Consider the following 27,578-nt stretch of genomic DNA (forward strand, 5'->3'; position numbering starts at 1 on the left):
TATAGCTCAGTAATACAGAATTCTGCGGTTATTTTGGTAGTGGCAAAGGATTTACAGTGTATGGATATATTTCTATCATTTAATTATGGTCTTTATTTACAAGAGTTCATTGAAACATGTAAATGTATTTATTACAGTGATTGAGAGTGTCACTAAGAAAAATTAGTTTAACTCATATGCTGTTTTTTTCCTTATTTTAAACAATTACCCTAGAGTGATTGGGCCTTGTATTTTGGATCCGTTGAAGACTCAAAGATTTGTTGTGTTAGTGCTGCAGCCACACAGCTTCTGTTTTTATGTAGATACAACTTAAACATAGTATAGTAAAAAGTCATGCAACTTTCTAATATACTTTTTGTTTCTATTCCTTACCCATTTCAAAAGTTTTTAATGTAAACAAAAATATTTTCATTCAGTTCAGCAAACAGAAATCTTGTTAACGATAACAAATGAAAACACTAAATATATTAGAAAGTTGTTGAATTTTATATTATACAATGATAAATGTCATTTACATACAACCTGAAATCCTTTTTTAAAGGGAATGTATCATCTATTATTTTTTTACTTATTAAAACCAGATAGTGAAACATAAACTTTTTTTTCTAATATGTTTATAGTTTTGGATTGTACAATGTTTAATTCTTTTTTCTGTACATGATTATGATCATTATATTGCTTGAGCTGCTGTTAACAGCATTAGAAATATGTTTGCAGCTTGACTTGTATGGGAGAGTTTTCTATGCATTCTCTGTGACCTGTGCACCAGGGAGGAGGAGGGGAGCTGTGTCCATCACCTATTATGAATGGTGGATCCTGTGTGATCTATATATAGGTGTTACCTTTCATTGTAATCCTGCCTGTGATGATGAGGAGACTGCTGAGAAGTGATCCCTACAGAACAGGAAGTGTCAGTCTATTATGAATGGTGGATCCTGTGTTATGTATATATAGAAGTTACCTTTCATTGTAATCCTGCCTGTGATGATAATGAGGAGACTGCTGAGAAGTGATCTCTACAGAACAGGAAGTGTCAGTCTATTATAAATGGTGGATCCTGTGTTATCTCTATAGAGGTGTTACCTTTCATTGTAATCCAGTCTGTAATGATAATGAGATGACTGCTGAGAAGTGATCTGTGCAGAACAGGAAGAGTCAGTCTATTGTGAATGGTGAATACTGTGTTATCTATATATGGATGTTAACTTTTATTGTAATCCTGCCTGTGGTGATAATGAGATGACTGCTGAGAAGTGATGTCTACAGAGCATGAAGTGTCATTCTATTGTGAATGGTGGATCCTGTGTTATCTATATATAGATGTTACATTTCATTGTAATCCTGCCTGTGATGATAATGAGGAGACTGCTGAGAAGTGATCTCTGCAGAACTGGAAGAGTCAGTCTATTCAGTTCACATTTTTGGTGATTGTGTGATACCAGGATCTACAGCCAAATCATCACTTACTTTAGAACATTCTTTATAATGTCATCTTTATACTGTATATGCAAACAATGTTCCTTGTTAACGGTGTGCTCTATCACCTCTGGAGTTAAAAATTCCACACACTGCAGACAGGTATAGCTGTTACTGGGCCAATTGACCTGATTCATATTTTGTTTTAACTCTTTACATTTCAGAAGAACAGCATAGAGGGAACACTGATTTTAAAGAGGCTCTGTCACCACATTATAAGTGCCCTATCTCCTACCTAATCTGATCGGCGCTGTAATGTAGATAACAAGTGTTTTTTTATTTTTGAAAAACGATAATTTTTGAGTTATGCACAATTTTAGATTTATACGAATTCATTTCTTAATGGACAACTGGGCGTGTTTTTACTTTTTTACCAAGTGGGTGTTGTAAAGAGAAGTGTATGATGCTGACCAATCAGCGTCATACACTTCTCTCCATTCATTTTTAGCAGTACTCGCAACACAACGTGTTCTCGCGAGGTCACGCTGTGCAGTCACATACTCCCATATTAACTTTACCGAAGTGTCTTGGGAGTGAATAAACATCACCTCCAGCCAGGACGCGATGTCTATTCATCACTCCCGACACTTCGGTAAAGTTCCTGTGAATGACAGCACACATGATCTCGCGAGACACTTCACGTGAAACTTCGGTAAAGTTAATAAAGTTATGGACCTCTTTACAATGCCCAGTTGGTAAAAAAGTAAACACACACCAGTTGTCTATTAAGAAACGAATTAGCATAAATCTAAAATTGTGCATAACTTGCTCAAAATTGATAGTTTTTCAAAATAAAAAACACTGTTGTTATCTACATTACAGCGCCGATCAGATTATGTAGGAGATAGGGCACTTATAATGTGGTGACAGAGCCTCTTTAAATATAGTACTAGGTTAAATGTTCACTTAACACAGGTAGTTATATATGGCATCCAATGAAAAAAGACTGTCACGTCTATAGGAAGGCAATACATTTCACAGATTGTCTATCACAATGAATATACAGTACAATAACTGCAAAATGTCACAGCAACTGTAATTTTTAGCATAGTGTGAAACAATTAAAAAAAAAACAACCTACAATCCATAGAAATCAACACAAATTGTCAGTAGGGCAATCTTCTATTTTCTTCTATTGGGAAAAAGGTTGGATAACTCAAATTATTTCAAAGTCATCTACAGAAATCAGACATTGCATAGTAAATTACATAGTAATAACATGAACTTTTTGGTAGTTGTAGTTCAATAGCAGGTAACAACTCATGTAACATGAAGCAGGGAGAATTGCATTTGTATATTGCCTACTACTATGTGCACCACATGTTTATTTTTTATATTTGTTATTCCACAATTCTGCTAATATTAGTCAGTGGTAAAATACATCCAATTCTTCCTGGAGAAAATAAGGTGGTGACATGAGAATTGTTGTCTTTATACTCACTGTATGACATCTCATACTGTATTAACCATCTTTCCTAGAGAATTTCTAATAAGATGTGAGAGTTCCAGAGAAGTAAAATGTTGATGATTGATTACTTATTTAATGTGTGCTATGCATGTATCTATAAAAATTGATTTGTTTTCCGAATTCATGTTCTGACCTTATGTGTTATTATTTTACTTCTTAAAAGTGTCAAGTTACAGTCCAACATCCATTACATAGTTGCAGAGTCAAGGAAAAAATAATCAATTTAAAAGCAATTTATTTACGATGGGTCACATACCATACTGCAATGTAATCATTCACTTGTTCGGTCTGAAGTAAAGTAAAGTTAATATAAACCCCATGACCCTGTAGAACAGAAATGAGCCAAGCACAATCCTTCGAATTGGGATATTCATCTGGAAATCCCGGTGAATAAATGGTCCCATTTTCTGATGATACATTATATCCACAAGGTGCTGAAATAGAAATACTGCAGATTAAAACACAGTAGAGTTTATATATAAATCAGTGTATAAAATGAAGTAAATACATAAAAAAAAGTATAGCAGTCAGTTTTATACACCAAAAGTACTGTACATATGTACTGTATTAAAGGAAACCTGTCACCAAAATCATGCTTCCATATACACAAATAGGGATGGGCTTTACAATCATAGTGAAGCAGACAGGTAAAGCCAAAAGGGAGCTGTCAGGGGACAATGTAGAAGGCAGCTAAAAAGTAGCAAACACTGAAGAAAGTAAATAGTAGATAACAACCTACTACAAGGATAATAGTTCAAATGAATTTTTTAAGACCTCAACAAAAATTCCACTTTGAAGTTCTTAGCAGATGAAGATTTCTAATTGTGATTGCAATTATCTTCATTAAATAAAAGTCAGTAATCATTACAGGGACATATATTATTTTAAGAAACATAATATAGTTTCATAAACATCACAAAAAGGACTCGTCTAATTAGCAACCTAGAAAAATAAAATCAAAGTAAAAATACAAAGGTAACATTCTGTTTTACCTCCCTTCTAGACCCGCTTGTGCGCCACTTTACAAATAATTAATGTAGTCATTAGTTTTGTTTAAATGAAGGTACAGTGTGTTACACTTCATTTAAGCCGAGCGCTATAAAATGAGCATTATTGTGGGCTTTTTTTTTTTTCATGACTACAAAGTTATTGACTACTTTTTTTTCAGATTATTAACCTTAGAACAAAGGTTTTGCGAAGCATAAAACACAGACACAATCATTGCACTATGAGAAACTGCTGAATACTTACACAATAACGAAACATTAGGGCTAATGAATCACACAGCAAATAGCCCTATTTATGGCATCATATTTAGTTGTCTCCAGAGAGAGAGGGTGCAAGTTGTAATGTTAATTTCAACAATAAATAATTGCTTGTTAAGAAAGCTATGCTTCCTATACAGGTGGAACATTTCTCTTCAGAACATTGCTGGTGATAAGATTTAATGTATTTGTATGAGTTACAAAGTCAGTGCTTGGTACTTTTTGACCCCGTATAAATTAATTTTTGTCCTTTTAAATCTATAGCCTTCAACATTGTTCACTTAGACACTTAAAAACAAAGTAATTGGCAAACAAGCTCTTAGGATAATGCACTTACCTTCACATCTTGGAAAAGGATAGTTCCAATTTCTATTAATACCATGCTGGCAAGTGAGAACAGCGTGTCCTATCAGAACATATCCTGGATAACATTCAAAAGTTATTGATTGTCCCACGCTATAATCTGAATTAATGATGTAGCCATTCTTAAATGGATGAGGATCTGGACAATTTTGCAATTCATAAGCTGAAAAATAAATTCAATAGATGAAATAAATTTAAGTGATAGCCAGAGATAATTTTAGAAACACAAGTGTTCAGAAGGCAGGAAATAAATACAAGGTAAAGAAGAAATAAAGATATAAATTATTTAAGAGCCTGAAGATTATGTTAAGACTGTTACTTGTAAAAACCTTGGCTGCCTGTTGCCACCATAAGGTATTAAAGCTGTGTACAGCTATGAACTTGAATGGTAGTTTTATGCAGCATTTTAAGGATTAGACCTACTACTGTGATAGCAGAGGAAAGGCTCTTAGGAGAATAGAAACCCCTAACTAAATATTTTTTTTATAGACGTAGGGTACCCAGGGTGGTCTCTTTTATAGAAGAAAGGAAGGTAGGATCCAGCGAGGTGTAGTAGTTAAAAGGAAAATAATGTTTCCACTTTATTGAAGATGAACAATAAAATATAGAACACGGGAAGGAGAACGCAGTACAAGGTGGTCTCAGATGGCAAAATAAGAGAGCCTATGCGTTTCGAACACGGTCTGTGTTCTTATTCATGGCTAATGTTAGCTGTATTGGCGAAACGCGCGTCGGGGCGCTATCTCACCATCTGGGTCACGTAACTACACAGCATATTTAGGGGTAAGGCATTGACAATTTATTTACAAGGTTTCCTACTTGCTTATAAACCTTCCTTGGGTTATATCACCCTTTCGTCAATGACTAGAGATGAGCGAACCGGGCCAACCGAACCTGGTTTTGGTCCGAACATCGTGAAAAGTTTGGTTCGCAGCGAATCCGAACTTCACCGGGTTCGGCCGAACACGTTTTGACCGAACTCGGCTACATTTTGGCGCCTGCCACATGTTAGATCTAAAATGGAGGATTTCAAAATATCACCTGACATCAGGCTACCCCATAATGCCTTGCAAACGGCTCGCCCTGCCAATCGGGAGGCAGCATAGGGGCGGGCTCAAGCCTGCAATAATAGTCTATGCACGGAGCTCAGTGGCCATTTTAGAGACAGGAGCTGTAGGGATAGCATCTCTGTGCAGTAAGGGAAAGCTTTAGGAATCTAAAAGCCAGGAATCCAGCAATCGAAGGGGCTCATCCACTACAGTCTACTCTCGACATCTAAATTGCAATGCAAATTCTCCATTTGCCAAGCCAGTATGTGAATAAGCTTTTATAAGGGGCTCATCCCCGTTGCATGGGTTAACATCCAACTTACAATCCAGGCAGGCAGCTGTAGTACTACAACGCCCAGAATTCCCTGAGTGCACAGTGGCTGATAGAAATTCTCATTCATTGCCATTTGCCAAGCCAGTGTGTGAATAAGCTTTTATAAGGGGCTCATCCCCGTTGCATGGGTTAACATCCAACTTGCAATCCAGGCAGGCAGCTGTAGTACTACAACGCCCAGCATTCCCTGAGTGCACAGTGGCTGATAGAAATTCTCATTCATTGCCATTTGCCAAGCCAGTGTGTGAATAAGCTTTTATAAGGGGCTCATCCCCGTTGCATGGGTTAACATCCAACTTGCAATCCAGGCAGGCAGCTGTAGTACTACAACACCCAGCATTCCCTGAGTGCACAGTGGCTGATAGAAATTCTCATTCATTGCCATTTGCCAAGCCAGTGTGTGAATAAGCTTTTATAAGGGGCTCATCCCCGTTGCATGGGTTAACATCCAACTTGCAATACAGGCAGCCTTTGTAGTACTACAACGCCCAGCATTCCCTGACTGACTGGCACCTTATGAGTCACTGATTTTCCGCCAGTCCGAATAACAATTTAAAAGGTCCTCATTTCCGTCTAAGGGTTTAATTCAACATGCTAATTAAGTACAGCCGGTGCCTTTGGTGCTATTATACAAGTCACAGCATACACTGACTGCCACCTATTTACAGTCACTCATTTTCAGCCAGTCCAAATAATATTTTATAAGGGCCTCATTCCTCTAGTAGGGGAAGGGGTTTTGATTCAACTTGCTGCACTCCAGCAGTGAAATGTCTGGTAAAAAAAAAGGTTGTGAAAGGACGGGGTGGAGGAAAAAACACCCATGCCATGTCCTCTTCCAGTCCAAATGTTGGATCTGTTGGTGCCAGACCCAGTACCAGCATTTTTGGCACAAGACATGTGCCCAGTTCTACTAGTAGCAGCAGCCATGTGCCTGCTGGTAGTAGTAGCATTATCAGCAAGCCAGACTTGTCCATCTCCTCCGGTGGGCGGGTTATTTTAGACAATACGGCCATTGTGGACTGGTTGGCTGGCTCGCAGTCATCTCAGCAGGAAGACTCTGACGATCTGGCTTCAAACCAGGTTTCATTAGATTCCAGATCCTCTACAGTTCCTTGGCAAAGTGACAGTAGTAATATGGGTATTTCTAACATTTCCATTCCATCATCTATGTCTTCACTCCCTCTTCCTAGTGGGAAGCCATCTTTCCTGAGAGTCCTAAGAGACATCTCCTCGGGTGCGAAGGAAGATATTACTGAACAACATAGTGATGATGATTTGTTTTCCGTGAGTCAGCCAACGGAGTGTGTTGCGGCAGTGGTGGAGGTGGAAGCGGTGTCCGAGATGCATAGCTGTGGTAGTGGGGGTGTTGGTGGTAGCCGTGGTGGCAGACGCAGTAATGAGCGGGGGCATGGAGCCCGCCATGATGTCACATCACATTCACAACACATTTCAGAGGTCGCCGTGAAGTGGCAAGTGGGCTTGCATACAATTTGATCAAAATGTTACTAAGAACCTCTCGTTCATATTTATATATTTTGCCTAGCCGCAATTGATCATTGTATACAGTGGATGTGCGGTCCATGTCTTTTCTCTCCCCTTGGATATTATTATACAGAGTCTATCCCCTCTGTTTTTTTGTTTTACTTGGTACCAGCACTCCACATTTTTGGCCCAGCTGATTTTAATTTAGGAATGACCTGATAAGTGTTCCTGCTCCTGCTTGTACTCTCAGTTGGCCACTGGGGGCGCATGGCAAGGTGAGCTCATTTCCATCTGTTCACATGTTGTGGTGCTGTGTGGTGGTGTCTGTTGCTGTAGTGCTGCACTTGTGGGGGGACGTGGCCCAGAGCCAAGGAGGCTTGGCACGGTCTGAAGGCATGGGTGCTTTTGGGCCCCTGGGTTGCTCCCTCTGCAGGAGCGGCGCTGCGGTGGCGGTAGCCGCCATGCGGTGCTGCAACCGTTAGAGTAGGGACCCACTTTCAGAGGTCGCCGTGAAGTGGCAAGTGGGCTTGCATACAATTTGATCAAAATGTTACTAAGAACCTCTCGTTCATATTTATATATTTTGCCTAGCCGCAATTGATCATTGTATACAGTGGATGTGCGGTCCATGTCTTTTCTCTCCCCTTGGAGATCACATTCACAACACAGTGCCAGAAGTGGCGGGGATGATGAGGAGGGCTATGATGATGTTTTTTTAGACAGGACGTGGGAACCAGGTGACGGGGTGATGACGGCGTCAGAGGAGGATGGTAGTAGTGGCGGCACTGGCAGTGATAAACAGCCAAGCCGAGGTAGGGGCAGAAGTAAATCTGCAAAACGTTGCAGCGGTAGTGTCAGCTCAGGAGCCGGTGATGGTGACACTGCTGCTACTGGTGTAGGCTCCCGAAAAAAGCCTGCCAGACAAGGGGCAAGCTCGGGTGGTGGTGGTGGACGACGTGGTACTACCTCTTTACGGTACTCTGCCGTGTGGCAATTTTTCTGTACCTTCCCGGAGGATGAAAACATGGCACAGTGCCGTATCTGCAAGCAGAAGTAAGGCGTGGGCAGGGCAGCAATGTAGGAACTACCGCTCTACGTAAACACATGGAGCGGCATCACAAGGCCATGTGGGACAATCGACATGCCCCACCATCATGTACATCTAATGAAGACCCCTCTGCCGCTGCTGCTGCTGCTCCGAGTCCCTGTCATCTAAGTAGTAGCCAGGCCTTATCCACCATCTCGTTGTCATCATCATCACTGTCATCTAGTGCTCCTCCTACGTCCCGTCAGTTATCCATTACGGAATCGTTGTCCAATAAGCAACAATATATACCCAGTCATCCACTTGTCGTGTGGCTTAATTCACACCTGGCTCAGTTGTTGGTGGTGCAGTCGCTGCCATACTACCTGGTCGACTCCGCCGGCTTCAAGCAATTGATGGCGTGCGCTCAGCCTAGGTGGCGAATACCTAGCCGCCATTACTTCTCCAAAACAGCTGTCCCTGCCTTGCACAAGCACGTGGAGGAAAAGGTGGGCCAGTCCTTGCAATTATCCTTGTGCAGCAGGGTACATGCCACCGTCGACACGTGGAGCAGCAACTATGGGCAGGGACAGTACATGTCTTTCACGGCTCACTGGGTCAATATTTTGCAGTCCGATGCACCACCGCAGCAATGCCAGGCATTACCACCTCCACGCTTGTATCTTTCTGGTTCAACTCCGGACACCAGGCGCCTACCATCCTCCTCCTCCTACTCCTCCTCCTCCTCCTTGCCTTCCTCCTTGGAGGTCTTCCCGTCCCCGACAGGACACAGCATATCTTCCACTCCTCCTTCCTCCTCTTTTCATAGGTGCAAGGTGAAGCGCCACAACGCTGTCTTACACCTGCTGAGCCTGGGCGAGAAAAGCCACACAGGGCAGGAGCTGCTGCTGTGCATTAAGGAGGAAATTGCACGCTGGCTGTCTCCTCTGAAACTCACACTGGGCAATGTTGTCTCTGATAACGGGAAGAACGTTGTGGCTGCACTGCGTCTAGGTCACCTGACACACGCTCCTTGCATGGCACATGTGATCAATCTGGTCATAACACGCTTCTTAAAGTCATATGTTGGTTTGAAGGGTGTGCTGGCCATGTCCAGGAGGGTTTGCGTTCGCTTTAGTATGCATTTAAGCACGCCCTCCTGGACTTGCAGCGTCAAAACAATCTCCCAGAACACAGCCTAAATTGCGGCGTTCCAACACGCTGGAATTCCACCCTGCACATGTTGGACCGTCTGTACGAACAGCGGAAAGCCGTGAATGATTTCCTGATGCAGCAGACGGGCAGCGTTTGGAGCCAGTGTAATTTCGAGCTCAGGCACTGGCAGCTGGTTAGAGACGCATGTCGCGTTTTGAGGCCCTTTGAAGAGGCCACACTATTTGTGAGCCGTGACGCTAGCGGAATGAACGATGTTATGCCGCTGATATTCATTCTGGAGAAAACGCTCACAGCGATGATTCAGCAAAGGATGGAGGAAGGATCACATCTGGCTATGGATGTTGAGGAGGAGGAGGAGGATGAGGATGAGGAAACAGGACCTGAAGAGAAACTGGATTTGGAGATGGAATCACAGGAAGGGATAGGGGACGAGGCAGCCGCACAACATGACAGTGATGATGATGATGACGAGTCTGACGACCTTGATGATGGACAACCATGGCAGTATGGGGCGGAGATGGAACCAACCGGGCCCTCTGAAACGCTGGCCAGGATGGCGAGCTGTATGCTTCGTTACTTGCGCGCTGACTGTCGTATTGTTAGCATGAAGCAAAGAGATGAGTACTGGATAGCCACACTTTTAGACCCTCGGTATAAAGCCAGAATGGGGGAGTTTTTTGCGCCTTCCGAGAGGGAGGCAAAATTGGCTTATTATCGAGAGAAGCTATGCAGCCAGCTTGTCACGGCTTTCAAACGGCAAACACCTGCTGCAAGCATGTCTGACTGGGGGCCACTCTCCGCTCCCCACTGTCTCATCGTTCCACCGCCTCTGGCAGAGCTACCTCTGCAATAGGCGGCAGCAGCCAATTCAGTTTGGAAAATATGATGACAACATTTTTACATCCAATACCCTGACCTGACACACATCGTAGTCACCAAAGGGATGTTCACCATCACCAGCACCTAAACAACCAGGTTCACTCGTACCTGGACTGTGCCCTTTCTCTGTCAGAAATGCTGATCCCAGACCCCATGGACTTCTGGGTCAGCAAGAACTGGCCAGATCATTGGCAAGAACTGGCCCAGTTTGCCATGGGTGTACTGTCTTGTCCACCCTCCAGTGTAGCGTCAGAGAGGGTATTCAGCGCGGCAGGGGGCTTCGTCATCCCTAAGCGAACAAGATTGTCCGCCAACAGCTTGGAAAATCTCACGTTTCCGAAAATTAATCAAGCGTGGATCGGTGAGGATTTTAAAACCCCTGTGCCTGATGCCACTGATTAGATCTGACATTGTTGCTGCTGCTGCCACTGCCGCCTGCTACTGCCACCTGCTACTACGGGATTCTGTCCTTTCCACTCCTTTTTTAATGTGCCGCTGTTGGTGCTGCTACTACTTCTACCACCAATCCACCCCCAGTGCCGTCTGCTACAAGCAGCCCTGCCCCACCACAGGGCTTTGTCTGTGACTGTCCAGTCTGTTTTAATGTGCTGCTACTACTACTACCACCACCTGTGCTGTCTGTTGGCTACCTCTACTACCACCAATACACCTCCACTGCCGTCTGCTACAAGCAGGCCTGAGGCCAGCCCCACCACAGGGCTTTGTCTGTGACTGTCCAGTCTGTTTTAATGTGCTTCTACTACTACTACCACCACCCTTGCTGTCCGTTGGCTACCTCTACTACCACCAATACACCTCCACTGCCGTCTGCTACAAGCAGGCCTGAGGCCAGCCCCTCCACAGGGCTTTGTCCTGTGACTGTCCAGTCTGTTTTAATGTGCTGCTACTACTACTACCACCACCCTTGCTGTCCTTTGGCTACCTCTACTACCACCAATACACCTCCACTGCCGTCTGCTACAAGCAGGCCTGTCCCACCACAGGGCTTTGTCTGTGACTGTCCAGTCTGTTTTAATGTGCTGCTACTACTACTACTACTACCACCACCCATGCTGTCCGTTGGCTACCTCTACTACCACCAATAAACCTGCACTGCCGTCTGCTACAAGCAGGCCTGGAGGGCTTGTGAAAAGCCATTGCTTGTTGCTTTTACATCCATGTATGGATGAACCCCGGCAGGCATCTGCCAATAAAAAGGGTAAATTTTTGGAGCGGTTGTGAAAAGCCATTGCTTGTTGCTTTTACATCCATGTATGGATGAACCCCGGCAGGCATCTGCCAATAAAAAGGGTACATTTTTGGAGGGCTTGTGAAAAGCCGTTGCTTGTTGCTTTTACATCCATGTATGGATGAACCCCGGCAGGCATCTACCAATAAAAAGGGTAAATTTTTGGAGGGCTTGTGAAAAGCCATTGCTTGTTGCTTTTACATCCATGTATGGATGAACCCCAGCAGGCATCTGCCAATAAAAAGGGTACATTTTTGGAGGGCTTGTGAAAAACCATTGCTTGTTGCTTTTACATCCATGTATGGATGAACCCCGGCAGGCATCTGCCACCATAAAGGGTAAATTTTTTGAGGGCTTGTCAAAAGTCATTGCTTCTTCTTTTACCACCTTATATGTATGAACCCTGGCAGGCATCTGCCGCCAAAAATGGTTCATTTTTGTACCTTTTTTAACAATGCATTAAGCATACAACATGCACAAGTGCAGTGGTTTCTGTTAGTCATCACCGTGTCCCATCCATTTTCCTATAGCCATACATGTTGGCGTAACTTTGACACTAACTTTGCCTTAAAGACAGCTCAAAAGTACTTGGATACACTCATGGGTGACCTAAGAGTGTTATACAGGGCTTCAAGGGCTATTAAACAGTGTTATACACGATTTTTAGGGGCTTTCTTGAATTACAGGTTCGGTCAAAACTAGTTCGGTCCGAATCGAACTTTTTCATGAAATTCGGCGAACCAGCCGAACTGAACTTTTCATAAGTTCGCTCATCTCTATCCATGACCACACCTGGGTCATATACTAACTATGCATCTCTATGATTTTTTAATGGTGGTTTGTTACTTGGATGGGGAATATGTTCTGTGCAGACAATATGCATTTATCCTTTGTTGTGGCAATGCCGACCATTTAATAACATGTATTTCGCATAAAAATATAAGCACTTTATAAATTATGTGGTGTTACTTTGACTATGAATGTGGTCCAGATACAGATTTCTTTTTTTAGATCCTCTGTAGTTTTTATATGTATTTAATAAAAATTATTTTCTATTTTTTCGATACTTATAGTATTTGACTCCTTTATTCCCAGTTGTTATTTGTATCGGATTTGTCTACTCCTTTTCTTGATGATCTTTGACTGCACAGATTGGCACAGGAAGAGGTTGTTACATTTATGCAGCTGCTGATTGGCTGCTTGCATGTAATTTACTGTAAGAAGACAAGGTAGCACTACAAAGCCATGGAAAGAACAAGTGTGCATTTCATGAGCACTGTAGCCTGGCATGTTTGTTTCCCTTCTTCCATGACTGGCACATTAGTATAGGAAATACACTGGCTAGAACAATTCTATAGGAAATTCTCTTGCTGGCACACTTTTAGTGGCATTGTACTTACTACACTGTGGTATTGATATGTGACTGGAACTATATTATGGACATTGCTATGTGCCTAAAACAAAATGATGGGAAATTTTGTTTGATGGCACAATAGTACGGGCAGTTTTGTGTTGATGGACTATACTTCTTAATGGGCACAAAAGTGGGAATTAACTACATGATGGTGCCACTGTATAAATTGACTGGCCACATGGTTACCGAAATTGTACACATTTAGGTACACAAACCTTTTTCCTGGATACTGAAACCCCTGAATGTCATAAATACAACATCATTTTTGCTCTTTTAATTAATTATTTTGACTGGAGAAGTTCTTTACTTAAATTTCTTGCCAATAACAGCAAATTTGATTCTTAAATATATCCGGGTAGCTGCAGGAAAATGAAATTCCCTAAGGTTACCCAAATATTTTATCGGTAAGCTACGGAGTGCCAATTATGCCAGCCTATAGTCCAGAATAGGGATGAACACTATGCACATTCATCTATAATCTGTTAGGATTCCTCCTTCTATACTGTATTTTTGGTTGGATCCCAATAAGGCTGGATTATGTACAGTACAATACATGTGAATAGGGTTTTCAAAAACCCTATTTAATTCTAACAGACAAAATTCCTGCGGATTTCAGGTCATGTGTGGATTTTTTACAAATCTGAAGCATGCATACTATCTTGCAGAATTGCAGCAGATTTTTACTGCACATTGCATTGCAATGGTTAATATCAGCTAAAACTGCTGTGTTCAAATCTACCCTTAGACTTGCTTTATTTTTTTACTGACTATTTATTAGGGAATATATACAAAATAGATTGTTCTGTAATATTTTATAGAAAGTCCCCCGAGTGCCGTGTTTGATAATAAACATGTAAATATGCCATAATAGTTTTCTTAATATTCAAGAAAGAAAAAGAAAGGAAAAAGTGATCAGCAATTCCCAGTGGATCCCTGGTAGCCAAATGACCATGAAAGCAACAGAATGCACTTGATACAACTAAATAATCAATTTCAGAGTAATGTTTTCCTCAGCATGATAATAACAAAATATATCACCACATGAGTTCTTTAAAAGTATCTTCTTCAAATTATGGCAGCTGGTAAATCAAATGTACATTTAAAAGATAACAATTTATATTGCATCACTGTCGACCATGATTAAGATTTTTAGATTTATAAAACTAGTAAAATATAAATATCCTCAAAGCAGTCACATGAATTTGTGAAGCATGAGCCATAAAAACAAGATGCCTCATAAAACAGCATGTTTTCAGCTTTTACTGAAGCACAAAATGTTCTTGTCCATCCCATATGAATTAAATAGATTATTTTGAAGATACCAAAATGATAATATAAGTGCTTATTAAATAGTTTAGAATAAGGGGAAAAAAAGCTAAAAAAAACCATAATTACATTCAATTACATATTTAAAATAATATAGCAAAACAAAGTGCTGAATATGTGAGATGAAATGTAGAAAAAAAAAGCAAAAACACGTAAAAGCCAAGTAATAAGGAGCAGATTAGTAAGGCATCCATTATATTATTAACCCTTTGTAGTTCCCATCCAATGATAGAAATACAAAAATACATCTCTAGAAAGATGGAAAACTCTTCTGGCTATTACCAGAGTTGCACTAAAAAAAGAGCACAATTTTATATTTGCTGCTTGTGACCTGAATCTTTATTGTTAGCCAAAACACATTTCTATTCTCGGTAGCTTGTGATGAGAGAAATGTCTGCAACAAGAAAAATGCTGCCTGTTATCTATTGTTAACTGTACAACCTGTATTTATAAAGAACTTTGTATAGTACAGAAACATAAGCAAATATATTGTGCCTGTAAAGGAAGCCGAGATCTTTATTGCATGTGAAAGGTTACGGAATCGAATTTAATGAGAATATAAGAGAACAACTTTTCATACTACTCCAAATGTCATTGTGAAAGCGATCTAAATAATAGAGGCTGTACAGATTTGAATAGAAATCATTGTTTCTATAACTACAATAGGCAAACAATATTCTTGCAGTTCTTAAATTTCCCTCTCTTCCTAATCATCTGCCTTCATTTTACAACATCTAGTTTATCAACAAATAGAACAGTAGCTATCATTTAGATAAAGATGAGTTAACTTTTTGAGGGGAAATTCTAGTTAAAGATTTAATATATTAGGGCATATGGAAGTCATAGAGGGGAGTCCCCTGCTTGGGACTCATTGTATGCACCCCACTATGACCCCCTCAGCGGATGTGGTGTGTCAATGCTACATGGCCAGCAATTTATTTTAACGACTGGCGTGTATAGCCACATTTCCAGTGCAGCAAAATGCTTGGCTAGCAGCAGCTTTCCCTGGCGATAACGGTTGATTGCCATGGGTTAGAGAAATCGGACTCGCTGAGATCAGCTCGTTTGGCTTCTTTTTAAAAAGGGGTGTAAGACCCTTTAAGCAAGTTACACATTGATTAAACTTGGTAGTTACAAACCACATCTACAAGAAGGAGCTCAGTATGTAAAAGATTTTGGAATGTGCTGTAGATTTATGCTAAAATCCTACAGAAACCTAAAACTTGAAACATTTTTGCTCAAAGCGAACTTCCAGAGAAAAATCCAAACTTCACACGGCTATTAGATCCTTATGTGCAGTATCTTTGTATAGCCTTTCCCTTCAAATACCATCTGTTTGTGATACAGAACCTTCCTCCTAACATGATAACAGGAATCAGTGTCTACAATGTTCCAGAAGCAGTGGAGCTGCGGCCCAGTCATGAACACTGTTTCTACAAGCCTGATAGCTCACATTCCACTTATCCCTCCCCTCACCCCTCTCACCGCAGAGACATCATGTTTGAATCAGTGCAGATGCTGTTGGGATCACAATACTTTACAGACACACATACAGCTTGTAATTCCCTATTTGGATAACATATCAAGACTCCTATCCCCATACTGAAATGGAGTATGCAGCCTGCTAAAAAAAGAAAAAAAAAAGGACAGCATAGAGCACTCATTTTTAATTCTACATTAGAAACTTGAATTTACCCAGTGAAAAACACTGTATCACTGCAGGTACACTTCACCACATTTATTTCTGGTATGGTCCTACTATCAGTGCCATTTTACATACTTCTCTTGTCAGCCCCCTCAGACACATATACACACTCTAGTGCCAGTCAACTTAACTTCCACCCCAGACAGCTTGTCTTACGTTTGCACTGACGTCCTCCATTTTCCCCCAGACTCAGTTATCACATTCAGTATATTCCACACAGTAACCCCCCCACAATCCACACACACTCAGTTTGTACACACTCATACAGGATAATCTTCCACCATCCAGTATCAGCCTACGTACTTATTAAAAATATTCCCATTACCTAATGTAACCCCCTTAATGCAGTATTTTCTTTCCACGAATAAGCGTAAGCCCCTTAATACAGTAAATTTGGTCGATCAGATAATGTGAGCCCCTCCGTAAATCATAACTATTGTTGCTTGAAAACTCCTGTATAGGCCAGTACTTTCATCTCAGGGCTGTGCTTACGGCAATCATTGCCTTCCTGCAAGGGAAGGTAAGAACTATTTGGTAAAGCAGCTAGCATAATGCAAGCACATTAATGACTGAAAGGCTACTGCTTCCCTTCTACAACAAAGAAATACTGAATGAAGGTTGTATCTGCTATAGCTGCTGTACATGCTTTCAGGGCAGCATCTGGAGAATCAGCGCAACACTTTTGTGCCTGTCTGCACCATTTACTGTCAACATAATGATAGGAAGATTGCATCCCATTCTTGACCCACTGTATTTTATTACTGTACTTTGTTTAATTTTGGCTTGATCAGATTGCTTTGGTCCAGTATATAGATACTGATATCTTCACTAGACTATGCTTTGGTTTAGCCTTGAGATAGACTCCAAAGACAACAAGAGAAATAACTGTTTGCATGTGGCCGCAATGGCTACGTTTCACAGCGTAACCGGAGTCACACAACCCCCCTTCTCCTAATAAGTGGGGGTCCCAGAGATGACACTCCCACCTATCAGACTTTTATAAAATATCACATGGATTTGTCATAAATGTCATTATTGGGAATAACCCTTTAATATTTTGCACAATAATAGATTAGGAAAGTATTTTACCTTGATAAACCAGCTTAAATCCTTGTCGATTCTCAGAGTGATCACTAAAAAAGTGAATAAGAACTTCATGTGTCGTACTGAGCAAAGAAATTGGAAGTTCATTACCACTAAATTGCCCGATCTGAGACCCTGGATGAGAGGGTCCATTTTGAATTTCAAGAATGTCATGATTCGCTTCAGTTGAAAAATTTTCAAATTGAATGTGAGCACCTATGAAAAGATAAAACAAGATTTACAGGGAAAATTACATGTGACGTGAATGCATAAGAAAAAACATGGAAAACGACATACTCATTTGATAATTAATGAAGATGGTAAAATCCAAAGAAGATTAAGCAGACAATATCCAATGTTAGACACCCCTAATTTTAAAAATTTTATGGTGCAATTTTTTACTATTTCTACGATTCACTGAGCTACTCCTATGTATTTCATAAATACTAATCTATACATGATGTATTTACCATCATAATTGAACAACTTAACCTCAGTTGTACTCCTTTTCCTTTCATTTATACTACTATAATTCTCCCTTAATAAAAAATAATTATGTTTGTTTTTATATATGCTAAACATGCTTGGAACCATCTTTGATTCAAACTTCTTTCATTGTGCAAAGATTGCATCATGCTCTATGGATCTATAGTCATAGACATTAGCGTTACATACTTGCTTAAAAGGAACCTGTCACCAGCATTTCACCTTTTGTACTTTACATATCCCTCAATGGCCGCTGCTATCAAAAGTTTATTGCCGTTATCCCCTCTCCTAAACTCCTCCTCCAACTGTAAATAACGGTCTACGAACATTTTGTGCTTTTTAGCGTAATAATCCGGTGTCCCGTTGTACGCACACCCCAGAATAGGACGGCAATGCACAAGCGAATGATTTTGTGTGCTGGGGGAAGGCGAGGAACTGTCAATCAAAAGTAAGGAGGCGGGGTTAACTCTGAAAGATTTGAGGAATGAAGATTTGACTCTTTTCAAATGAAGATATGACTCTTTTATGCCAATTAGCATACGGCGTGGGAACACTAAAAATCTGAATACTAAAGCTACAGAGCCAACTAAGAAGACAATTATAGGTTATATAGAAATGATTTTCACCCGCTACCACCAGGTATTGCTGGTTTAATAGGTGAAATGCTGGTGGCAGGTTCCCTTTAAAACACGTGGCTATGCCACATACAGGATCACAAAAGAGCAGACATTATGCAATTTTGCATTTCTGGATAATTTTGTGACGATTTGAGATTTAAATTTTGGTAGGTATGGCATTAACATTTGCATGAGCCATGGCTCAACCATAAAAATAAAACATTTGGCCCTAAGCTATGTGTATTACTTAAAATTTACGTAATAATCCTGCTTTTAATACAGTCATATAGTATAATACATTCATGTATAATATTCTACTTAATAATGAATGGAGTTTTGACTTTGACGTTTCAGTATTTATTAGAAACAATGCCCGTTTTCAGTGTCTACGCTCTTTATAACCCTGTAACAAAGTTGTTATCACTGTATTAATCAAGATACAAACCAAAGCCAACTGGTAATAAAATCTTCCATGTGCAGTCCAAATTACTTGGGTAGTTCCCAGGAAAACCAGGGCTTAAAATGACTCCAATCAGATTTGTTAATGTTCCACCACATTTAGCTAAATGAGAAAAAAAAAAACACAATTAAAGGATAACATGAATACTTTAAGCAATCGTTTAGTATGATTCTCAAGGTAAAGTATAAACTAATATTCAATGTCCACCATAGAGCCAGGCCATGTGACTGCTTTGGAGCCTATGATGGGGGGTGTGCCTACACTTAACTGCTTCCCCTTATTGCGATGACACTGTCATAGTGGTTACCTCCAGCCACCACTAGGGGGCGCTCAAAGCATAAAGACTTCTAGAGCTCCCATTGAGTTCAAAACTACCCGTGTAAATGCATACGCAGCTAGCTCATCCTAATATTAGCTACATTCAGCCAGAATTATATCATTTATCAAATAAGAAAGAAACATAGCTCTATACAGATATAGTATGAAAAATATATGAGCAAATAAAAAAAAGTATAGTAGACATTAACTTTAATAAAGATATAGCACATTTAGCAGAGCTCTCAATGAGAATTGGGCCTTTTATGCATTTTGTTATGGGGCTCTATGATATTTGTGTACGCACCATCTAATTTGCCTTATTTTTTTCTTTTAAAATTATAAAAATGCTTGCAAATTTTAATAATACTATGACAAATGAAAATAATAATAATAATAATAATAATAATAATAATACTGTATTATGTATTTTCTAGCTCTTTCTTATGAATCTTTTTTGAATATTTTATTAATCTCAGTGACATTATATTTCTTGGCCTGCTTTACTTTTAACATTATACAGATGTAAAGCAAGCTTAGCAACAATCTGCCTTTCCAATATGCTGAGTATTTTCAATTATTTTGTGTTGTGCATTAGGACATTTTAATATAGCACCAGCTAGCCATGGCTTTTGCTTGGGAATAATTAATCATCTTTGACATTAAAGGCAATGTTGGAAGGAACATTTTTTCTTATCATGAGTATAATACTCATTATTTTTCAGTGCTTTTCAATATAATCAAGTTAACATCCATATAAAAGTATCCTACTTGTGTTAAAGGTTAAAACAATGTGTTCATTTTTAAATTTTTTTGTTATATGAGAATATTAAGAAATTCAGCGATTCCTTAATGCTATGTTCATGAAACCATTATTTTCTGCACACTTGATTTGCAGCCGGTGCATATATTAGTTGGTATCAGTTCTTTAATCCTTTTTTTTAATTTTTTTAAATCCACTCTAAACTTATACAAGCTAATGTAAACTAGTACATTTTTGCTTTCGTTTATCATAGAGATTAATGCGATCCATCAACGCATTTCTTGTGCAGAGTTATGGTAGGTAGGCTTTACTTTACCTAGGCATAAATTTAGTTAGCTACCTTACTCCTTTATCTAAATCTCCTGTCCAAAGAAAAGTGGCTTGTTGGCAACTCCTTGACACCCTGGGCACGTGCCCTGATTGCCTAAATATGTGTAAAACTAAAGGTGGTTTTACACTGAGCAATTATCGGGCAAATTATTGTTCATAGAACGCTCGTTGCCGATAATTTCCCTGTGTAAACGAGCAAACACTCCTTCATCGGCTGATCGTACGTTTAAAAAAAGTTAAATATTATCGTTGTCGGCATCATGTCTCCTTGTGTAAACAGGGAGACGCGCTGCCGACATGATAATAATGCATGGGGACAGGCGATTAGAGTAACGACAGCTCGTCCGCATACATAGCTCCTTTTGACATGAGCAAACGAGCGCCGATCAACGAGCTTTATCGTTAATCGCCGCTCGCTGCACCGGCCAAAATTGGCCAGTGTAATAGGGCCTTAACACTAGTGTGAACCCAGGTTGTTTTTTTTTACCATATTTCATTAAGTGTCCCTTAAGTCTGAGGACATAATTATAAATATGATGTTATATATGTAATATTAGTAATATTACCAGGTGCCCTCCAGTTTCGTCCCTCTGCCGTGGATCCACATTGGGGCCCCCTCTGTGTTGTCCCAAAATGGCCAGAGTGCTTCGCAGACTGAGTCTAAGACAGAACTGGCCAATCTGAAAACAGTGGGAATGTCTCAGATTCGTAGTTCAAGAAGCGCTGCAGCCATGTTGAGACAAGACAGAGTAGACCCTAAAGTGGCAGATCCATGGCAGAGGGATGCAGAGATAGGAGCTTAGTGCATACTGTTTTAGTACTCAGCTCAATTCATAAATCATATGTAATAATCTCCTAAACGTCCCTTATTGGTAGCTGCAGGCTAGTAAATTTTATCAATTACATTCAGTCTATGCAAGGGGTTTGAAGCTCTGAATTATAAAAATTAAACTTCAACGACCATAAAAATAATGTTAATATATGAATTTATATAGATTTGGTAGTGACAAAAAGTAATTTTGGGTAATTGGAAATTAGCGAGAGAAAAAGTGTTTACACATGAAAAAACAAATTTTGGAAAATTAATAGAAGTAGTTGGTAATAAAGGTGGAAGCAATTCTAAGTATAAGAAATTAATAAGATTGCAGATGAATGTGCCCTTGGTTGACTTTATAATGCTGATGAACCTAACATGCATCTACTTTTCCTTCACCGAAAAAAGAAGGTTGCCCATTGAATCATTTTTTTGTCGTTTTTATCTGATTAAGAACTCTTTAATAATTCTTATCCATTGCGATATGTAGTAAAGGCTATGTTCATTTTTGCATCCATTTTTTTTTATTATTGCTCCAATGAATCTAAATTTAACAATTAAACTTGATTACAAATATCCTAGTGTTTTGTGTCCACAGTTCCTATGTAGACCTATGTAACTTCATGGTTAAAGACTACAAACAAAAAGCGATGTAGTCTGATCAGGGTCGATTCTAGCTATACTGCCGCCTGAGGCGAAGACTGAAACGGCGCCCAGCTTGAGCTCAAAGGAACTCCAGTGTGCACACAAGCCTGTGTGGGTTCACATTATGCTATATGTTTATTTTGCATCTTTTTTCTTTTTCTATGAAGATAGGAAAAAAATAGGTGGCATAAAAATGAATGTTTTGTCTCTTTTAAGGTAAGAGTCACATCTGTCTGTCTAAAACATTTTTACTATCTTTATATAAAAGATTTACTAAATAAACTGTCATCCACTACTAAAATGGACAGGCAAGAATATAGCGACTCCCTTTAAGAATAGCAGATTATGTCCATTTTTTTTGTTACGATGTATGTCAATGAGAACTGATTTGACATTTCTGTTTGTCTGTCAGTATTCCTTTTTTTTCTTTTTACCACATGCAGTTTTTTTTCATTTGTGTCTAAAAAAACAATGGATAAAATAAATGTATATGCAGTTCAAGCCCAAAAACAGATAAGTGCATAAATTACAACGAATATTCGGAGGCCTTCCTCACATTGACAAGTTACTTAAAGATATTCCCATCTCAGACATTTATCTTTATTCACAACATATTTATGGGCTACTGAACATCAGAAAGAAATGTTTGACTAGCAGGAAAAAATATTCGTATGTATCCTGTAACGTTCCTATAGGTTTCTATGAGACGCATGCCGAAAGAGTCTTCTATTGGAATAAGATTCATAGTTGAACATCTGCATACTGTTTTTTGACAGTATTGAATGTGAAATCTACCACTATATTCAGTACCGCAATAAAACGTATATGCTATGGTACAGTTTGTTTTTTTACAATGATGGTCAGGTAGACATATTGTGTGCAACTACATAGGCACACAATTAAATACACTTTTGTATATTGTTGGCATAGGTTTTATTTTTTGGGGGGAGAAAAACAGGTATTGTGCGTGTTTATGGCATACCCTAAATGTGTTATTAATAAGTCATAAGGCTCCATCATGGCTCCCCTAATAACAGAAGTCATGGCGAATATAATTAGTTGATCCTGATGAATCCTACTGACTTCTATTGGCTTTGACAGGTTTATTTTATTTTTTTTACTGCAAAAAAATTGCACAGCTAACTACATTAATTTTGACATGAATGATCTAGTACCTAATGGAGCAAACCCTAACATAGTCTAAAATTAAAACTAAAATTTAGAATTAAACATATTTATCTATCGTATGTCATTATTATTTAGAAAGATATGAGAATCATAGACAGACAAATGAGTAGATTGTTATGAAATAGATAGGAGGGGGAGATTCAGTAGTCAGGACAGACATGAGGAGGAGATTCAGTAGTCGGAGCAGACAGGAGGAGGAGATTCAGTAGTCGGGGCAGACAGGAGGAGGAGATTCAGTAGTCAGGGCAGACAGGAGGAGGAGATTCAGTAGTCGGGGCAGACAGGAGGAGGAGATTCAGTAGTCGGGGCAGACAGGAGGAGGAGATTCAGTAGTCGGGGCAGACAGGAGGAGGAGATTCAGTAGTCAGGGCAGACAGAAGGAGGAGATTCAGTAGTCGGGGCAGACAGGAGGAGATTCAGTAGTCGAGGCAGACATGAGGAGGAGATTCAGTAGTCGGGGCAGACAGGAGGAGGAGATTCAGTAGTCGGAGCAGACAGGAGGAGGAGATTCAGTAGTCGGGGCAGACAGGAGGAGGAGATTCAGTAGTCAGGGCAGACAGGAGGAGGAGATTCAGTAGTCGGGGCAGACAGGAGGAGGAGATTCAGTAGTCGGGGCAGACAGGAGGAGGAGATTCAGTAGTCGGGGCAGACAGGAGGAGGAGATTCAGTAGTCAGGGCAGACAGGAGGAGGAGATTCAGTAGTCAGGGCAGACAGAAGGAGGAGATTCAGTAGTCGGGGCAGACAGGAGGAGATTCAGTAGTCGAGGCAGACAGGAGGAGGAGATTCAGTAGTCGGGGCAGACAGGAGGAGGAGATTCAGTAGTCGGGGCAGACAGGAGGAGGAGATTCAGTAGTCAGGGCAGACAGGAGGAGGAGATTCAGTAGTCAGGGCAGACAGAAGGAGGAGATTCAGTAGTCGGGGCAGACAGGAGGAGATTCAGTAGTCGAGGCAGACAGGAGGAGGAGATTCAGTAGTCGGGGCAGACAGGAGGAGGAGATTCAGTAGTCGGGGCAGACAGGAGGAGGAGATTCAGTAGTCGGGGCAGACAGGAGGAGGAGATTCCGTAGTCGGGGCAGACAGGAGGAAAAGATTCAGTAGTCGCGGAAGACAGGAGGAGGAGATTCAGTAGTCGGGCAGACAGGAGGAGGAGATTCAGTAGTCGGGGCAGACAGGAGGAGGAGATTCAGTAGTCGGAGCAGACAGGAGGAGGAGATTCAGTAGTCGGGGCAGACAGGAGGAGGAGATTCAGTAGTCGGGGCAGACAGGAGGAGGAGATTCAGTAGTCGGGGCAGACAGGAGGAGGAGATTCAGTAGTCAGGGCAGACAGGAGGAGGAGATTCAGTAGTCAGGGCAGACAGAAGGAGGAGATTCAGTAGTCGGGGCAGACAGGAGGAGATTCAGTAGTCGAGGCAGACAGGAGGAGGAGATTCAGTAGTCGGGGCAGACAGGAGGAGGAGATTCAGTAGTCGGGGCAGACAGGAGGAGGAGACTCAGTAGTCGGGGCAGACAGGAGGAGGAGATTCCGTAGTCGGGGCAGACAGGAGGAAAAGATTCAGTAGTCGCGGAAGACAGGAGGAGGAGATTCAGTAGTCGGGCAGACAGGAGGAGGAGATTCAGTAGTCAGGGCAGGCAGGAGGAGGAGATTCAGTAGTCGGGGCAGACAGGAGGAGGAGATTCAGTAGTCAGGGCAGACAAAAGGTAGGGGACTACAGACTGTACTGGACAGAGATCAGAAATTGCCCAACCCCTCGTGCTTTTTCCTAAATTGTTATCATAACCTCAGTCTGACCTGCCCTCTGCCTGCACATGTCTCTGAAGCCTGTCATCTCCCGCTGCCCGTCTTGGCTGTCTGCTATCTAATCTTAAAGCAGCAGTGTAGACAGGAAAAGGAAGGAGGATCTAAGCAAACTTGAGTGCTGACACCATTCTGCCTCCGCTTTATGTTGTCAGCCCCCATGCTGCCACACTGCAGGTTCCACAAAGCTGTGGTGGAAGAGACAGACCTGTAGCTGCTCTGATGCTGCTTTAGAGGAGGGAATAAGTGAGAAAGCAGTACATTGTTCACATGTCTGCTGTGCCTGTGTGCTCCACTCACTATGCCGAGTCAGATTATCTGAGAGCCCAGAGGCTAGACTCGCAAACTGCCGCTCCTCCCCCCACCTCATGATGTTGCCGTCTTTAGGCGAGGTGCTCAACTCGCCTCATGGTAGATGCGGCCCTGAGTCTGATCCTTAAAATGTATCTGTCAGATACTTATGCTGCCTTTGAGGGCGCGAAGTGTGCATATCATTGGACCCAAGCCCTACATTGCAAGACGCACGCCACAAGTATAACTTGTTAATTTTCCAAAACTACTACAGATTACTGACTAGGTGACAGAATGATGAAATCAGTGTGTCTGTCACTACTTTATGCTGACCTCAGACAGGGCAGGATTAATGTCTGACAGAAACACTTTAATTCTTTCTTCTTGCCAACACATATTTGGTAGGTTAGTAAAAAGTAAGAGGCAGATGGACTCTAATATGACTACAGGATCAGATAATACAGAGTTTGCTTGTAATCTTTAACCATAAACACACATAAATCTACTGTAGCTGTAGACACAAAATGGAAGAAGATTTTTAATGATTTGCAGACTTTCTATATTTTTTAATTTAGATGCAATGGATCGATACAAATTGGTTGCAAAGGTGTACATAGCCTTGAAGTCTTATTATTATTATTATTATTAATTTAGTGTATTTCAAACATATTGTACTATAGTTATTTGTCTTTATTGAGATGAGTAATCCCATAATTCCATTTTGGCTGAACCTTTATTATTGTTCATACACATTATCTTCTCTTTTTTGGATGGTACATCAGTGCAAATATTATCAACGTTAAGAACAATTTGACTATTAAATGCTGAGAAAAATACTGTACATATTCTTACCAATGCAAAGAGGTGAAGGATAATTCCACCGCCGTACTGTCCCAGGCATACATGATATATGTGAATGCCCCTGTTGATGTGAAAAGAACACTGCTCAGGAACATAAAAAAGTTACAACAAAGTGCAGAATGACCAAACCTAGAATATAGTGCAGTGACAGATCAGAGTCCTCCATTTCCATGCTGCGTGAGACCTCCACTCTACCGGCAGTACAAATTATCTTCTCCTATCATAATACATCAGAGCTGTTCTAGGAACTTTTTTCTGAAGTTTTCAAAGACTGTATCACTTCTTTAGTGGCAGGAACTTGTCACTTATCCATTTTCTAAGTATGAATCTGTATTTCTGCCACATCAGAATACAGAATACAGATCCATGTTCTGGCCTTCATTGTTTTAAATGGGCAAATACTGTTTACTAATAGGTAATTTGTTGATCAGTGAATCACTATTACACTCCATGAGCGTCCTCCATATGGCACTATATTCTCCCCAAAACTCAGTGCTTCTAAAGAAAAATACTCCATAATACCATGCAAATGAACATGTCAACAAATGTTATACAGATTCTATATGAATTTGTAAGAAAGCCATTTGTTTGTATTTTAAGTTATATGAAGGTACAGTATGGGCCCATAGATTTATATAGGTGCTGTAATACAGTACGTACAATACTGAGCAATGAGCCTTTACGGAAAGCTTTCTCCCTGCCCTATTACATTTTCACTCTATATTGGTATAAATATAATTTTTTTTAATTATTTATCAAGGCCAACCTACCTGTAATGTGTACCCAGGCTCACATTGAAATGATACCACATCGTTTACCATGTATCTGTCCCCATTTTTAATGCCATTGGTTGGGATCAATGGTTCTGGGCACGCTGTAAGTCCAACAGCTAATGAAATGAATAATAGAGAACAAAGTTATTTTTCTTTCCGAAAGCCACAATATATTGTACGATCACTAACAGTAAATACCAGTATTTTTTACTTTTTAATTATGAAGTGTAGAGTTTAAGTTGCAACATTGAATAAGTCTATAACGGTTATCCAACTGTTTCAAAATGCTTTTTCATTTGTAAAATGTAAGGATTCATCAAAACTAGGACAAGGGAAAAAAGGAGAAGTTGCCCACAGCAACCAATAAAATTCCAGCACTCATTTTTCAGAGGTCCTATTTTAAATTTATATAAAAAATTGGATTTGTTGCTAAGGGTTAGTTCTTCATATTTTCTTAGTGCTATTTTAATAAATCTCCCCCATTGTGTGGTGTGGAAATATATCAATCCTCCTTATCTGTTATGGAGCCGAATAACAATTCATGTTTGTAAACTGTGCTCTCTGGAAAACATACCTCTTCATAAAAGATTACTACATATTGTTTACAGTTCTCTTTTAGTCGAATAATTCTTAAAAAGATATTTCCATCTTAAGCATTTACAGCATATCCATGTCAGGGACCATCAACCATTAGGAGAATGGGGTCCGGAGACCCCTATTTGTTCTATTCCTGGCTGCCACAGTCAACATACAGTGGTGGTCGACTCTTTTCGTAACTCCCATAGACTTCAATGAAGAGGGTTACTGTATGAAAATTTGGGAATAAGCAAACAAGGGTCACTGGACTTCCATTCACCAGATAGGTGAAGGTCCTAGAGGTGGGAACCACACCTACCAGTCATGTATAGCATACCAAAAAGCCAAAACCAGGAGTGAAGCCTAAATA

At 40.4% G+C, this 27,578-nt stretch overlaps 1 protein-coding gene across 1 annotated transcript in view; it reads right to left on the bottom strand.

The window, feature by feature from the left end:
- Positions 1-27,578, bottom strand: part of CSMD1 (CUB and Sushi multiple domains 1) — a 1,675,903-nt gene that overhangs the window by 165,670 nt on the left and 1,482,655 nt on the right. The window contains exons 38-43 of the mRNA XM_075861938.1: positions 26,630-26,748; positions 25,851-25,920; positions 18,842-18,958; positions 17,300-17,509; positions 4,547-4,735; positions 3,201-3,378 (exon numbers count right to left, since the gene is read on the bottom strand). Coding sequence (XP_075718053.1) covers positions 3,201-3,378; positions 4,547-4,735; positions 17,300-17,509; positions 18,842-18,958; positions 25,851-25,920; positions 26,630-26,748 — 883 coding nt within the window. The remainder of the gene's footprint in view (positions 1-3,200; positions 3,379-4,546; positions 4,736-17,299; positions 17,510-18,841; positions 18,959-25,850; positions 25,921-26,629; positions 26,749-27,578) is intronic.

Source organism: Rhinoderma darwinii, chromosome 4, assembly GCF_050947455.1.
Source record: "Rhinoderma darwinii isolate aRhiDar2 chromosome 4, aRhiDar2.hap1, whole genome shotgun sequence".
In the NCBI taxonomy this organism is placed as follows: Eukaryota; Metazoa; Chordata; class Amphibia; order Anura; family Rhinodermatidae; genus Rhinoderma; species Rhinoderma darwinii.